Source organism: Perissodus microlepis, chromosome 1 (assembly GCF_051167445.1).
Source record: "Perissodus microlepis isolate ML-2025 ecotype Zambia chromosome 1, ASM5116744v1, whole genome shotgun sequence".
Lineage (NCBI taxonomy): Eukaryota > Metazoa > Chordata > Actinopteri > Cichliformes > Cichlidae > Perissodus > Perissodus microlepis.
The window spans coordinates 15,116,281-15,131,824 of NC_140461.1; the positions used below are offsets into that span (position 1 = coordinate 15,116,281).

The window sequence follows — 15,544 nt, forward strand, 5'->3', positions numbered from 1 at the left end:
TAATGTAAACACAGCAAAAAATCATTAAAATTGATTTTTTTTTCTTAACAAAAGATGCGCAAATTCCAAACACAAAGATCCCGAAAAGATTGAAATAGGTAGTTATAAGCATTTTTAGAGGGGGTACTGAGTATTTGTGGATTTCAGATATTCATAGGGAGTTGTGGTCCCTAACCCCGGGGAATACGGGGGTTGACTGTACAAAATTGTTAGAATAATGAAGGACTACCTCCAAATTCTTCCACTTCACCTTAGATTAACAGCAAAATAGTTGAAACTTGGAGACAGTTGGACAATGATCCCAAACGTGTTAAAACTGATTCAGGAAAGGATAAAGCAGGCTAATGCTAAGCTTCTGAAATGGCCATTCCAAAACTCCAATCTCAACCCTTTTGAAAATTTCTGGACTATGCTTAACAGCCAAGTCAATTGACCGGAAACCAACCAATATAAATGAACTCTACCATTCCCCCAGAATTTATACTAAAGAACATTAAACGAAATATTAGTGTGTGTGTGTTTTGACCACAACTGTATGTTGAACCCTGCCATCTATTCTTAACTTTAACTGCTTTAAGTTAAGAATAAATTTATGACTACTATGCAATTCCAGATGTGCAGCTTCTAAATAGCACCAGGTACCCTTACATTATTTTTTAAAATTGTTAGAGCAAATAACAAAAGATACTCGAGGCATTTTATTTATTTTATTGACTCAAGATAATGAGAAATCATAACGTGTTTTCTCAACAGCTTTTAATAGTAATCAAAGACTCTCACACACAAATACACAGACACAGGTAGTGTCCTCAGGCATAGTACTGAAGGTTAGCCTTCTTCTTAGCTTGGACCTCCAGGATTCCCTCCATGTAATCCTCATGGTTCAGCTCTGTGGCTCCGCGGCGCAGCGCGATCATACCGGCCTCCACGCACACAGCTTTGCACTGGGCGCCGTTGAAGTCGTCGGTGCAGCGGGCCAGCTCCTCATAGTTGACGTCGGGGCTGACATTCATCTTACGAGAGTGAATTTGCATGATGCGAGCCCTGGCCTCTTCGTTCGGCATGGGGAACTCGATCTTCCTGTCCAGACGACCTGAACGGAGCAGGGCAGGATCCAGGATGTCCACTCTGTTGGTGGCAGCAATCACCTAAATAATAATGACAGTATCATTGCAATAAACTCCAGTCATCATAAAGTATTAATGTGGGGGTTTGGATATTGACGAAATTTTAACGTTTTTCTTAATGAATTGTTGTACAAATTCACTTTAGGTGCCTCAGATGTAGTTTAAAATGTTTTATCAGTATTGAACATTAAATAACAGTGAAGTGGTAGCAGAATTGTGGTGCACTTTTGCTGTATTCAAGAGTAAACAGGCAAATTTACCTTGACCAGCATGTTTGGCTGAAATCCATCCAGCTGGTTGAGCAGCTCCAGCATGGTCCTCTGCACCTCTCTGTCTCCAGCCTTCTCGCTGTCAAACCTCTTGGTTCCAATGGCGTCCAACTCATCTATGAAGATGATGGATGGGGCTTTCTCTTTAGCCAGGGCGAAGGCATCTCTCACCAGCTTGGCACCATCTCCAATGAACATCTGCACCAGCTGTGGACCTGCAAGCTTCAGGAATGTGGCTTTGGTTTGAGCGGCACATGCCCTGGCCAGTAGGGTCTTCCCGGTGCCAGGGGGTCCATACATGAGGACTCCCTTTGGGGGCTGGATGCCCAGGTTTTCAAACTTCTCCTTGTGGTTCATCGGCAGCACTATCGCCTCCACCAGCTCCTGGATCTGCTTATCCAGACCTCCAATGTCGCTGTACTGCTCTGTGGGGCGCTCATCCACCTCCATGGCCTTGACTCTGGAGTCATACTCGGTTGGTAAGGTCTCCAGGATCAGGTAGGAGTCTTTGTTAACACCTACGAGGTCTCCCGGTTTTAGCTTCTCGGCGTCCACCAGCCCGATCACCGGCAGGAAGTAGGTCTGTCGGGTTGAAGTTTTGATAACTGCGCACTTTCCTTTTCTCTGGGAGTCCAGGTCCACGTTAGCCCCGTCCTCCTCCTGGTCGTTGGGGTCCACATCCAGCAGCTCGATCACGTTAGACACCAGGTAGGGCAGCGTTTTGTTCACCTTTATCTTCTCCGTGTTTTCTTTAATTTTATCCTTCATAGCCTGAAGCTCGTGGGTTACTCTCAGCACTTCGCTCTTCATTATCTTTATCTCGCTGTCGAGGAGACGAGTGCGCTGAACTATCTCCTCTGTGGACATTTTTAACACTTCTTCGCCGATCCCATCCTCCACTTCGTCCCAAACTGATTTGTCACTCAGCGACGCCATCTTTGCTGTGTCTGCGGTGAACTGTGACACGACGGAAGAAGAAGAAGCTTCCGGAAGTAGGTCGTGAGCGCCCAAGAACAAGTCCGGGGTAGTTACGGAGCTAGGGCTGAATTTATGCTGTTCGTGTGTTGATTTTAACAGCGACACCTTGATTGTAAGCTAAAGAATGATTTTCTGGTTCATGCTAACAGATTTTCGAGTTATCTGCAGTTGTTTTTACCGCATAAATCCGAAATTTTTAAACGTTTAGCTTGCAGATTCATGATTGCTAAATTTGCTAATGCTAACTGCCGCTAACTTCAGCTAGCCCGTGTGCTTACACGTTTCATTTTGTGCGAGGAATGTTTGGTAACTTTATTAGCGGCATTTTGCACGCTTAACTGGTTAAAGGACACCTCATGTACTGGGCAAGATATGAACGAGAGAGTTACAGTAATGTTAGAAAATGTTAAAGTTATTTAAATGAGTTCGCGCCACCGCTTGCTGCTGCACAATTTTGGTTTCATTCATTTGCATGTTGTTTACGCCACTTTGTTTGAGTTTTATCTGAGTAAAGTGTGCTTCTTGTCATCTTTTCAGCCAAGACGCTACTGCCGGGGGTAAAAAGAAGAGTCTGCAGTGTTTGACATTGTAGGCTGGAGGTTTAAAGAGCCCTGCTGGGTTAGTTATCACGCTTTTACTGCCTTCTACTGGGTGGCAGTGAAGTAACGTGGAAATCTAAGGGATGGACCAGAACAACAGCATACCAGCCTTCCAAGGGCTGGTGGCTTCCCCTCAGGTAACATGGGCTTTGTTTCATCATTAAGGCTTTTTGAAAATTAAGTCACAGATTTAGCCATCCGTTGTTTCTTTATATTTATGCATCCAAGGAGCCAAGTTTTCTTCTATTTTTTGAAGTGGTCTTAAACAATAGTTCTTCAGGCTTTCTAAAGTTCTTAAAAATGGGTGCTTTTCTCCACATTTTCAGTTCAGTCCCTGTTTTCATAGGAATCTTTTTTTTTGTTAAACCACTTAAAATGACGTATGAGTCATTAAAGCATTAAAAGGGTACCTAATTCAAGGCATGTACCCGTGTTGTGTCTGGTGCTTCACTTCATTCATACATCTGCTGTATACTGAAGCCTCATCAGAAATGGTCTCAGTGGAACAATTATGGTCAAGAAGCCTTTCTTAAGAAAGGGAAACTGGAGGGGGAAATGCTACAACAAATTACACAAGAACTGGATTGAAAATCAGTGGTGAAGGGAAAAGGTCTAGAGCCATTCCCTGCAGGAAGTGAATAACTGTGATGACCTAAGACCATATAAAATCAGGGTTATTCAAAGACTTAAATCGATACAGGGTGAAATAGGTGTTGGTGATGCAAAGTGGGTGGACACAAAGTTTTACGTTTCTCAAATTTGAGGTGACTGATTGAAGTGACTCCCAATGAGAATGAGGGATACTGCTGATGAATGTATGTTACTTATGCAACTGGAGCCTGCTTTCCAGTGATGAACCATTAGTGACAAAGTGATGGATGATGAGTAATTTCCTCTCTGTGTCAACACCCCTTAAATCATCTTATGTGTTACTAAATATTAAGGTTGGGTGATTGGACGAATATATTGACTATTGACGATAGGCTGAGCCTTTCACCGATCATTTTTACACGAATGATTTATTTATTTGCCTATGAGTAAGTTTGCTAATGATGTTGGTTAAAGCTAAGAGAAGCAGTCAACGGAAAAAGCAATTTAACGGCACCCTCCTCAGAGTGCGCCCAAATGCAGCGAGTCATTTACTCAAACTCATAATAGAAAGAAAGGCAGTAGCTTATGTTCAGAAGAAAAAAACAAACAAACATATTTAAAATTTAAAAAAAAAACCCACACACAATGGTGGGGAGGGAAACAAAGAGATACTGGCTAATAATCCAAAAAGTAGCTATAATAATACTGAAACAAACAAAAGAAGGTGAAAACATATAAATTCTAAACGCGCAAATCAGATTACATTACACTGCTCCGTCCATCAAAAAGCCTGCACCTGCGTGAATATATTGCATATTGTTATTTATCGGGCCGACGATTGTCGTTTGGAAAATTTTTACATATCGTCCAACCTTACTAAATATGATTTATTTCTTAAGTTACGTCTTTATTTCATGAAAAAAAAGACACCTTGAGCTGTCACAGTTGTGATCTTTTCTGTTCTTTCACTGGTCGGAAATGGCTGTACTTCCAACAGAACCGACATATTCTTCACGGGTTTAAAGTCAGTGGAGAGACTGCTGTCATTTAGATTTTTCGTTTTATTTGTGTAAAGAGAAGAGTCAGACGTAAAAACAAGAATACTAACACTGAGGGAACTGTCTTATATCTTTGCTCTGCTTCATTACGCCCTTCTTTTTGCTTTATCCCCATGCAGGGAGCCATGACCCCAGGCATGCCGCTCTTCAGCCCCATGATGCCATATGGCTCTGGTCTGACACCCCAGCCAGTGCAGAACACCAACAGTTTGTCAATACTGGAGGAACAGCAGAGGCAACAGCAGGCTCAGCAACAGCAGCAACAGGCACAACAACAGGCACAACAGGCCAGCTCAGGTACTCCACAAGCTGTCATTTTTTTATCTTCCACATTTATTATGAGAAATCTTGGTTTTATTTAGCCGTGGTGGAAGTTAATCTCCGGTTACACATAAATAACCACTTTTTTTTTTTCTCCTTCGCAGGGACGTCGGGGCAGACCCCTCAACTTTTCCACTCCCAGGCAGTGGGAGGCTCGACCACAACTGCACTGCCAGGAAACACCCCCCTCTTTACCACCCCGCTGACCCCCATGACCCCCATCACGCCGGCCACCCCTGCTTCAGAAACCTCTGGCATAGTACCGCAGCTACAGTATGTTTCACATCTCATCCCACCCACCCCCATTTTTGGTGATAACTGCTTTAAAAGGAAAGAAATTCCTGCACATATATTGAACCACACTGTACTTTAAGGGAATTAAATTTTTAATTGTTTTTTATGTCCTTTACTCAGTTGTTTTCTCTTGTTCTTTTCTCCTCTTTTAGAAATATAGTATCTACTGTAAACTTGGGCTGTAAACTGGATTTAAAGACCATTGCCCTGAGAGCCAGAAATGCAGAGTACAACCCAAAGGTGAGGCTCTTGGTTTTTTTATTGCTCTACAGCTTAGTGATGTGACTTTACTGGCTGCAGGCTACAAATTACAAACTGTGGATGTTCCTGGTAATTAATTTACTAGAAAGGCCTAAAGTCAAGAGTGCTGTGGCCCACTTGAAAACCAGGAATTCTGACAGGGCCCACCAAATCTTAAATCTCCACTCTAATCAAAATAAAAGACAGAGTGGCGTATTTCCTTGATAATTGTATTCAAAAACTTAAACAACACAGGTTGTTGGCTATAAATTGCTAATGCTACCCAATCATATGCAGAGTGACACAAACTTCAGTACAAGTTATTGCAGAAAGTGATGTCATTACATATTACAACTAACGGTTATCTGGTGTTGTAAATCCATCCAGCTGTCCATAGCGTTCATTTTCTGCGTGTGATCTGGGTGTGGGACTCAGGGGCTGCAGTCTAAGCAGGGATGCCCTCTTCTGAGTCAGCCACCACCTCTAGAAGAGTTGTAAGAGATGGCTGGTGGAAGGAGAGTTAAACTGCTTTTGAAACTGAAAAACTAGTTAACAGACTTGTGTTCTTGTTTATTCTTGTAGTCGACTAGTTGCACACAGCTCTAGTCTCAACATCTTTCCTTCTTCAGCCCCCTGTTTAACTCACTTTTAAAAAATAAATATTTAAACATGTCTCCTCTACCGAACTCAAATATCTGTATAGAATTAAAATCCCAGCTTGGATCAAATTCAAGCAGAAATTATTGTATTTTAAAAGTAATGTGTGTAATAATGGTCAGCCTCGCTGTCTCCGTTCATTAGCGTTTTGCTGCTGTCATCATGAGAATACGAGAGCCCAGGACCACTGCTCTGATCTTCAGCTCTGGAAAGATGGTCTGCACAGGAGCCAAGAGGTCAGATTACAGTTAAATATTTTTTTTTTTTATTTTTTTTTTTTTACAAAAAAGGGGGAAAAAGTCTTTCTGCTTTACTTTACTAATATTTGACTGCTCCCCTGGGCTCTCAATGACATTTATCTTTCTAGTGAGGAGCAGTCGAGGTTAGCAGCCAGAAAATATGCGCGTGTTGTGCAGAAGCTCGGTTTTCCCGCCAAGTTCCTGGACTTCAAGATTCAGAACATGGTGGGCAGCTGTGACGTGAAGTTCCCCATTCGGCTGGAGGGACTGGTCCTCACACATCAGCAGTTTAGCAGGTAGTTTTTGTTTGTTTTAAAATGACTGAAAGCATGTGAATTGCAAAATTAAAAATGATTGTTAAGGATTTTGTACTCTTTGCTTTTTAAGAACTAAAATAACCAACTTGTGTTTTGCAGCTACGAGCCGGAGCTGTTTCCAGGACTCATTTACAGAATGATCAAACCCCGAATTGTCCTGCTCATCTTTGTGTCTGGGAAAGTTGTACTCACAGGTAAGATCCCATCCTGTCTGCTTAAAAAACAAAACATTTTTCTTTTGTGTGTATTAAACACAGGAGGAGAAGTTAAAGTGTGTTAGTCTGATTTTCACATTGTTTAGACCCTTCTTTTCTAAATTTCCTCGTGTCCTTGCCACTCATCGTAAATAAGATAAATTATTTTGATGTATGAGCCATACAAAAGAAATCGCGAGTCCAAGAATTAAACATGGAGTTGATGATACATTTAAAGTTGATACTGAACTGGACATTTTGTAGTTGGGAAAATGTTTCACACAGAATCTCTGCACAGTCGAATGATATACTGACTGTCGGATAGACAGAAAGGATTTGATTTAATAGCTTCTCCAGTCGTAAATGATAAAGTTTGAGGGAGTTCCAGTCAGTTGATTTGTGTAGTTGGGGAAAATCAAATTAACAAAATATCTTTAAATAACCTCCTTGAACCCATGATCCAATTAATCTATAATAAAACTATAACAGTACTAAACGTTGATGGATAGATGCTTTTTTTGATTCCGTAACAGGAAATAGTTTTAAAGGGGATCAGGATAAAAATAATACAATAAATCTATAATAAACAAACAGCATAGTTAAAGTGCCGCAGTGCATAGTGAGGACGTTATTCTGTGAGGGTGCAAACATTTTAAAGTTTTAGTTAAAGATGAGTAAAAAGTAAGACTGAGATCAAGTAAATTGCATTTCTTGAAGCACTTGGACAGGCGAGATGGGATGTCCATGATGGGGCAGTTTGTTCAGTTTTTAAACTCTGTTGATGATTGTTGTGAATTAACTTTTGTAACTTACTATACTCCCTGTTTTTGTTTAAGGTGCCAAAGTGAGAGGAGAGATCTACGAAGCTTTTGAAAACATATACCCCATCCTCAAAGGCTTTCGGAAGACAACGTAGACCCTGCATCTCTTCTTTTATCGTCCCCACAACCCTGTTTCTAACATTTTTTTATTTTTTATTTTTTAAGCTTCACATCAAGCATCAGCCTTACGCTGACCTCTTCATGTGGACCTCTGTAAGAGATGTGCTACAATGAAGTGATTCCCTCACTTTTACTTTTTGTCCCTACAGTATTTCAAGTTGTCTTAAAAGCAGGGTTTTAAGGATTGTCTTTTCTGTGTTATGATCCCACAAGTTTCTATATTTAAAAGTCAGTTTATTCCATATACATTTTAAGTCCTCTTTCGATTGTACATAAGATTGTAAGAAAGTGTAAAAACTGCTAATTAGAAAAGGGGCAGTCCTGGACTGTTTTATTTTATTTTTTGTTTTTTTGCAGTTAGTTTTCTACTTCTGGTTTTTATTAATTGCTCATATTTTATTTTGACATAATCAGCTCTGTAAGCCCCAAATCAGAGAGAGAGACTTCAAAGCCGAATTTGCCTACTTTGCAAAGGTAGATTTCTTTCTAAATTTAAGGCCTGTAAGTTCAGCAGTTATTGACAGTGAATTCTCTTAAAGTGTGAAACACCTCAAGTTGAACTAAACTGATCCAAATCCTACGGCTGAAGTTTAGTAGTTCATCAGTTTGGTTTCCTGTTGCAATCCTGCTTAATTCTTTGATAGTTTGGAGTCAGTCTAAAATTTTCTCTGGAGCAGATAACATGTTGTAATTTTTGAAAGAAGTGTTTTAATGCTCAAACTTTCATGTGTATGTACATATAGAAATATTTTTTCTACTGTAAATAAGTGATTCCGACCTTGAAGGAGATGCTGCTCTGCAGATATTCTTTTTGTTTCTTTGACTAACAGGACAGCGTGTTTGTAAGATCACTGGCATTTAAGTTTAGCCAGGATTGAAATGTGACCTGCAAGAAAGACGCTATTAGCTTTGAGTGCAAGAAGCGGCTGCCAACCTAATCCTGAATTTACATCTAGTGATTGATGGCAGGTAAAATATGCATCACGTTGCTGCATATTTATTATTTTTCATTTTAATAATTTGTTTTTGGCTAATCAAACCTATATTTAAAAGTTTTTTTAGGTACTTTTTACAAGCATAGAAAAATATGACTCTGTCCTGGTTACCAGTGAACTGTGCTCAGACACACAGCTGGGGAAAAAAAGCCGTTTAAATGTGTTTTAATTCTGGTCACGTTTTGATGTGCTTGTGTATCTCATGCAGGTTCAGCTGGGCACATCCTTCACACCAGTGTTAACATGTAGTTCTTAACCAGTTCAGAATATTTGATTGGCAGATTGTTTGGTTCACATGTTCAGTTAAGCCACTTTTATCGACTGTATGTATGGAACTCAGTCAGGAACCTGTCGCATCTACATGCTTCTTAAACTGTTAATGTACTTCTCAGTGCGTTAATAAACATGTACATACGGACTCCTTTGTCGGATCTGGGTCTTCTGTTGGATTAAGCACCATTTTTGTTTGGTTAACCCCCTGTGTTTTGAATTCAATGTTATTTATATGTCACCTCAAAGTGCTTTAATATTGCAAGCTAAGCACCCTACAATATTAAAAAATACAAAAGCAACAATCATGACTTACTATCTGGAAGCACTTGGTGATGGTGGGAAAGGAAAACTTCCTTTTAACAGGAAGAAACCTCTGGCAGAACCAGGCTCAGGGAGGGGCCTCGGACTATAGCAGCGTAACTGCGTAGTGTTGTTCAGGGTCACTCAATTCAGCCATAATTGTAAACTTTAAAAGTTTTAATCCTAGATTTAAAAGTAGAGACAGTTTCCTTTTCCCACTATGGACACGCACACACATACATATACTGATAAGCACTCACTGACGCATCACCCTCCCTACCCCGGATCCAACGCCACCTCCAACGCTTACCTCCCCTCTGATGTGGACATCGGGTCAGCTGGAGGCGCAGTCGAAGATTGCAGCGGTCCCAGATCAGATGTACACACTGGAACTCTTTCCCATGTTGCTTGTCTGTGTTTATTGTGCTATGGTGTGTTGATATCTGTGCATTCCTGTATTATCCTTTTGTGTTACACATTTCGATGTTTTTTCCTCGCTACCTAGCCTGACCTGTCTCCCCAATGTGATGTTTGTGTATTGTATGTACGGTTGGCAAGGTCTGTCATCTCGGTTGTGGGCAAAAGACCTGCAACTGACAAATAAAGGCTATCTCATCTCATCTCTGATTCCCAACCTGGGAGCTGGTTCCACAGAGGGGTCTGATAACTGAAGGCTCTGCCTCCCATTTTACTTTTGGAAATTCTAGGAACCACAAATGAGCCAGCAGTTTGAGAGGGAAGAGCTCTTACTAGGATAATATGGTACTAATTTTAGGTTAAATCCACAGCTGTAAACAGGTTTGGCAGTGGCTTCATCCTTGTTTCATATTATATAGCAGTAAAGGAGCATGCATCATAGCATACTGTAGCTGGTATCAAGTATTTGATGTATTTTTCCTGTGCAGCCCTTTATCAGACTCGTTCATTAAAACATTCAGTTTTCTGTATCTGAATACATTTTAATTACTTAAATGTTCTGGCTAAGATACTTAACCTGAACTATGAATATGTAGAATCTGAAAGATGTGGTCAGTAACTTGAGGTGAGTCTTGCTGGTAAATTTGCTGTGTTAATAAAATTTGTCCCAATTGGTGACTTATTGCTGTGGTTATTAAACTGTGGGGATGGACGCTGGTGAGCCGCTGTGAGGTGATTAGTGGAAAAATCCAGATGTTTCTTTAAACATTGTTTTGCTAAATTTGTTTTTAATGATGCAACACACACATCTTTTTGTACACACGTCTTTAATACATTTGGAGATGGCATTTTACACTGATGTTTATATTTGCACAAAGTTTATGATTAGTTAAATCTCCAGTCCATTTAATAGGGAGAGGCAGCATTACTCCCATGTGATTAGCTCAGTCAGCAAAAGTAGTCAGCTCTTACCTGCAGCACCACGCAGCTTTTTGACTGAATGACAAGTTCAGGTGAAACATTTGGATATGTCAACATCAGGTGTCCCACCAAGCCACGTGGGTGAACGAACACACTGAAACGGAGTCGCCTAAACATATTAATGAAATCAGCACCACCTGTGCTTTTCCTGCTATGCATGAAACAAGGGACGCCCATCATCTTCGTTCAGTCTGCGTGTGTTGATCTGAGCTGAAGTCCTGCTTCCAGATGACCTCGGGGCAGTACTGGTCGCTGCGTTCACAGCTGGCAGAGCACGTGTAGACAGCCGCAGTCCCCCAGTCAATGCTAGCTCCAGTCGAGTCCACGCTTAGACTGTTTAACAGCTGCGGCATCACCTACACACACACACAGGATAGCAACAGCACAAACTTGTGAATAAATCAACCATTAGTGAAAGATTAAAGACCCGAGCAGGTCTTCAACAGATCAGCAGGTCGATTACCTGGAACTCAAACGTCCTCTTGGCACCACAGGTGCATGGTGGGATATCCTCATCTGAAGGGATGTGCTGAGAGGAGACCCACAAGGGAGAGCCCCCTCGACTGTAACGTATCACCTAGAAATGACAAACACTGTGAGATATGGACAGAAGAAAACAACCGTCTGGATCTTTTTAGCTCTTCCATTTTCTACCTGGTGAGGTTCAGGTGCGATCTTCTTCTTAAACCTCTGGAACACTTTACTGTCTTCAGTCTCGTGCATTGCCATCTCCTCCAGGTCGCTCTCTGCCAGGGCTGATAGAGAACAGAAGGTCAGGATTGGTGCTGGTCAAATTATAATGAAATAAATATATACATCACTAAGACTGGAGTTTTCTACATAAAAGTTCACTTTTCAATTGAAAACTGAGAAAAACTTTAACCTTTAACCTTACATTCTGCCAAAGCGGGACAATCGACACTCCTCTGAGTAATGATCCCTCCACCGTCCTCTTCTTCTTGTTCTCCTTCAGCCTCTTTGACATCTTTCTCCTCCTCCTCTGGCTCAGTGACCAGCTCAGTCTCAGGAAAGAGGAGCGGGGAGGGTGTAACAGGAGACCCTTCTAGACAGAGACGGACAAGTTTAGTCTTTCTAGTGATGAGAAATGACAGTCATAATTCTCTTAACTCAGGGAAAAGGATTATGGACCACTTAGCTTTTTATCCATAGCTTTTCTAAATATAGATACACTCTGGATCAGATCGGCTGCCCACTAAAGGGCTAACACAGAGAGAACCACACGCGCTGACACCCATTTTACAATCACCAATTAATCTAAATGTACCGAGGGCTGTGAAATTACTCAAATATTATTTTCAATTACAACCTTAGCTTCCATCAATTAATAAAAGGTTTATTGTTCTGTTTTATGATTTTGAACTCATCACCTTTCTTTACTTTTGCCTCTTTATAAAAATCCAAATTCACTCCTTTCATTTTATTTTATTTTTTACTCTAAATTCATTTTATGTATTCATTTATTAAATTTCAGAACCAGATTTCTTCTTTGGAAAGTTTAATGAACACAATCATTAAACTCAGCACTGACAACAATGTGATTATGATTTTTGCAGCTCCAGTAAATATCCCACACACACACCTTGGCTGCAACACTCCTTCTTGTGAGATTGTTTCCAGTGGAGGGTCTGGTGGTGTTTTCCACAGTAGGTCACAGTGTGGCACCGAGAGCAGGCTTTGTTACCGGGGCATCCACACACCCAACACAGTTTAACTCCCGAAACGGGCAACACACTCTGGCCCTCCTCCGCATTGCAGGGTGGTTCATCCTCTAAAGGGAAGATGATATTTTATATTTGTTGACAAACAGACATACAGTTGTGGTCAAAGGTTCACATACATTGGGCATGAGTGTCAGGGTAACTTTGGGCTTTTAATGATTTCTTTAAATTGTTCTTTTTCCACAGTGGAAGGATTGTACAGCAAACATCTTTAATGAGAGTAAAAAACAAGAACTTGCTGCACAAGTTTGTATTAATTCTTGGATTTTTTATACTCCACACAGGGTGAAAAGTATAGTATAAGGTTCAAATATATACATACACACTCTGTATATTTTGTTAAATGTTCTTTAGCAAATTGCACCTCAACCAGAAACTTTTGGTAGCTGGAAGGAACATCCAAGTGTGACAAAGTGTAAATGGTTTAGCTGGTATTCCATTCCTTCATTATTTCATCCACTTTGTGGAACCACCAGCACCACTAACAACAAAACAGTCCCAGAGCATGATGCTACCACCACCATATTCTTCTTCTTCTTCTACAAATACTCAGAAATTGAATCTTGAATACTTCATTAGAGTTAGGCAGCAAAAATTCACAAACCTGGTGGAGGGTCATAGGGGTAGAAGTCGTTCCTCCTCTGTAACTGGTTTCTGAAAACTGGCATGAAGGAAAACACAGCTTTTTAAGAAATACTGCAAAATCTATTGAGAAAAATGAGTAGAATCAGACAACATCTCACAACACCACCCCTGGGAAGTGACAGACATCAAACAGTGAAGAACTACCTTTCATGCAGCGGCTGTCGTTTCGCGTGTAGCACTCTGGAGTTTTGCAGCAGAAGAGAAAGAGCGTTCGGTGAAAACTTCTGTCCTGACCGGATATTGGTGCATACACCTGCAACAATTCAGGTAAATCTAGTATTTATGTATTTATTTATAGTGAATAAGGCTGAGGTGGGATGCAGAAGTTAAATCGGAGTTGACCCAGATTTGAGTATGTGTGCACTTAGGTATAGTTTCTGTGTGTGTGTGTGTGTGTGTGTGTGAGAGAGAGAGTGTGTGTGTGTGAGATCAGGCTTGTAAAAAGTACTAAATTAAAGTTGAAAAATACTCACACATTGTACACCACCTGGGTATTATGTTCCGATTCTTATATCAGAATATATATCAATAACCAGCCGGCTAATGAAGGTCTAGTACCTAAACCATGCAATTAAATATATTTTGGGGGGTTCTAATTTATTAAGGATATATTTCAGTATGTACCTCTTTAGCAGGCTTATAAAATACAAATGTATGATATGTGTGCCACTTTCCTTTCTCTGTGTTTATGCTGCTAAAAATGTTGTGTTAATATGTTTACTGTTTAACTCTTTATACAGGACACCAAAGCTGTAGTCTACAAGTTATTTCAGTCTTTATATTATAATGTCAGCACATCTCTCTATACCTCAGTACAGTACAGTGAAGTGAACTAAATATTTTTATGAAGTAGGATAAGATGGCTCCTGGAGACTCACCTGCAGCAGGAAAACCATAGGCAGACGGCATATCTCACACTCCAGTCCGGGCAGAGAGGGCAGGCCTCTCTGGCTGAGCCACGCCGGCTTCCCTCCGACTTTACTCGGGAACTGAGGAGACCGAAGCCGCCACGGCTCCGCATCCTCCAGGAAACCCAGAACTACCTCCGCCGAGGACATGTTGGTATTACAGAATATTTAACGAACAGACTCTAACCCTTACCGACGGAGCGTCTTCTACATCTCACAACCAAAACACATGCTGCTACAGTTATGAAACTCGTCCGTGAGGAAACACAGCCCAGACTTTAGTTCCGTGGGCGTCGAAACTGTCACTCTGTTGGTAAATACTCATAAATATATGATAGTGCTTGGTGGCTTGAGTTAACACATTTGACTGCTATTCTACAAGTAGAGTTTTAATATGTTTTAATAAGCAATTTAACTTTAGTTGTATTTTGTTGTGTCCACCAGATGGCGCAAATGTCACACCTGTAGTCTAAAAAGTTTTACAAGAAGTCACGTTTGAATAATATAATATCACGTTATTACAATATACATAATTATAACATTCGTACAATATAATATTTATATTGTACTTTTTACGTTATAACGTGATATAGCTCTATTTTTCTTTCCCGAGGCTCTCCTCAATATTTATATTCTGCTTTAAATTGGAATTGGTGGGACTATGCTAGGAGGCTATTCCAGCTGTCATAAGGCTGGAATAGCAAGGCTAATAAGTAAGGCTAATAAAGCAAGAGGCAGAGGGGGGGAGGAGGAAAAAAAAAAATCCCATCCATGTTCTTAAGACACAGTTCTCGGGGTTTTCTGGAGGTCTTTCAAAGTTTTTGTTAAGCTACTTAACACTTCCCTATGAGTCAGGCAAGCACAAAAACAACAGAATACAAGGGATGAATCAATGTTGTGTCTGGCCCTTCATCCACGCACTGTTCACTAATGCCTCATTCATTCTCATTCTTAAGAAGGGGAAATAAGGGGGGGGGGCGTTAAGGAGGAGGTATTAATAATTACACAAGAACTGGACTCAAAATCAGTAGCAGCGGGTCTGATGGACTGATGAATCATCATCAATGGAGGAGTTCAAGACAGTTGAGTGTCTACAGCCAACTGTAAAACACAGTGGAGGTACTGTTATGTTTTACAGCTGCATTTCAGCCTTGGTGTTGGGATCTTGTCAAAATTGATGAAATTATGAACGCAGAAAAGCATCCATCAGTTTTGAAAAGCATCTGATTGGTAGCAGCTACAATTTATTTTTATTTATTTTTTAGCATAGTAATAATCCCATACATACTAAAAATGCAGCATATGCATACTTGGATAGAAAAACACACAATAGTCTCCCCAGAACCTGGACCCTAACATTACTGAAGAAGTGTGGGATCATTCAGTTCAGTTAAATTTTATTTATATAGCGCCAAATTGCAACAGTCATCCCATGGTGCTTTATAACTATTGTAAGGTGAA

The 15,544-nt window shown here is 40.6% G+C and overlaps 3 protein-coding genes across 4 annotated transcripts; 1 reads left to right on the plus strand and 2 right to left on the minus strand.

Moving 5' to 3' along the window:
• Nucleotides 1-692: 692 nt before the first annotated feature.
• psmc3 (proteasome 26S subunit, ATPase 3) lies at nucleotides 693-2,372 on the minus strand. Its single transcript, XM_084931517.1, has 2 exons — nucleotides 1,388-2,372; nucleotides 693-1,148 (listed from the first exon to the last, which is right to left on the minus strand). Exons 1-2 carry the CDS (start codon nucleotides 2,330-2,332, stop codon nucleotides 810-812), a joined length of 1,284 nt encoding a protein of 427 aa, XP_084787643.1. The 5' UTR covers nucleotides 2,333-2,372; the 3' UTR covers nucleotides 693-809.
• A 2-nt stretch (nucleotides 2,373-2,374) lies between these two features.
• tbp (TATA box binding protein) lies at nucleotides 2,375-9,238 on the plus strand. The gene is made up of 9 exons (XM_084931529.1): nucleotides 2,375-2,486; nucleotides 2,912-3,110; nucleotides 4,742-4,919; nucleotides 5,048-5,216; nucleotides 5,390-5,477; nucleotides 6,279-6,370; nucleotides 6,502-6,669; nucleotides 6,790-6,884; nucleotides 7,721-9,238. The coding sequence occupies exons 2-9, from the start codon at nucleotides 3,057-3,059 to the stop codon at nucleotides 7,798-7,800; spliced, it is 924 nt and encodes a 307-aa protein (XP_084787655.1). The 5' UTR covers nucleotides 2,375-2,486; nucleotides 2,912-3,056; the 3' UTR covers nucleotides 7,801-9,238.
• A 1,380-nt stretch (nucleotides 9,239-10,618) lies between these two features.
• pdcd2 (programmed cell death 2) lies at nucleotides 10,619-14,345 on the minus strand. 2 transcript variants are annotated; one of them, XM_084931564.1, is made up of 8 exons: nucleotides 14,054-14,345; nucleotides 13,320-13,428; nucleotides 13,135-13,191; nucleotides 12,392-12,580; nucleotides 11,687-11,851; nucleotides 11,446-11,546; nucleotides 11,255-11,368; nucleotides 10,619-11,147 (listed from the first exon to the last, which is right to left on the minus strand). In XM_084931564.1, the coding sequence occupies exons 1-8, from the start codon at nucleotides 14,231-14,233 to the stop codon at nucleotides 10,968-10,970; spliced, it is 1,095 nt and encodes a 364-aa protein (XP_084787690.1). In that variant the 5' UTR covers nucleotides 14,234-14,345; the 3' UTR covers nucleotides 10,619-10,967. The 2 variants fall into 2 exon arrangements, with proteins under 2 accessions (XP_084787690.1, XP_084787681.1); XM_084931555.1 differs by having other exon boundaries at nucleotides 11,687-11,854.
• Nucleotides 14,346-15,544: the final 1,199 nt, after the last annotated feature.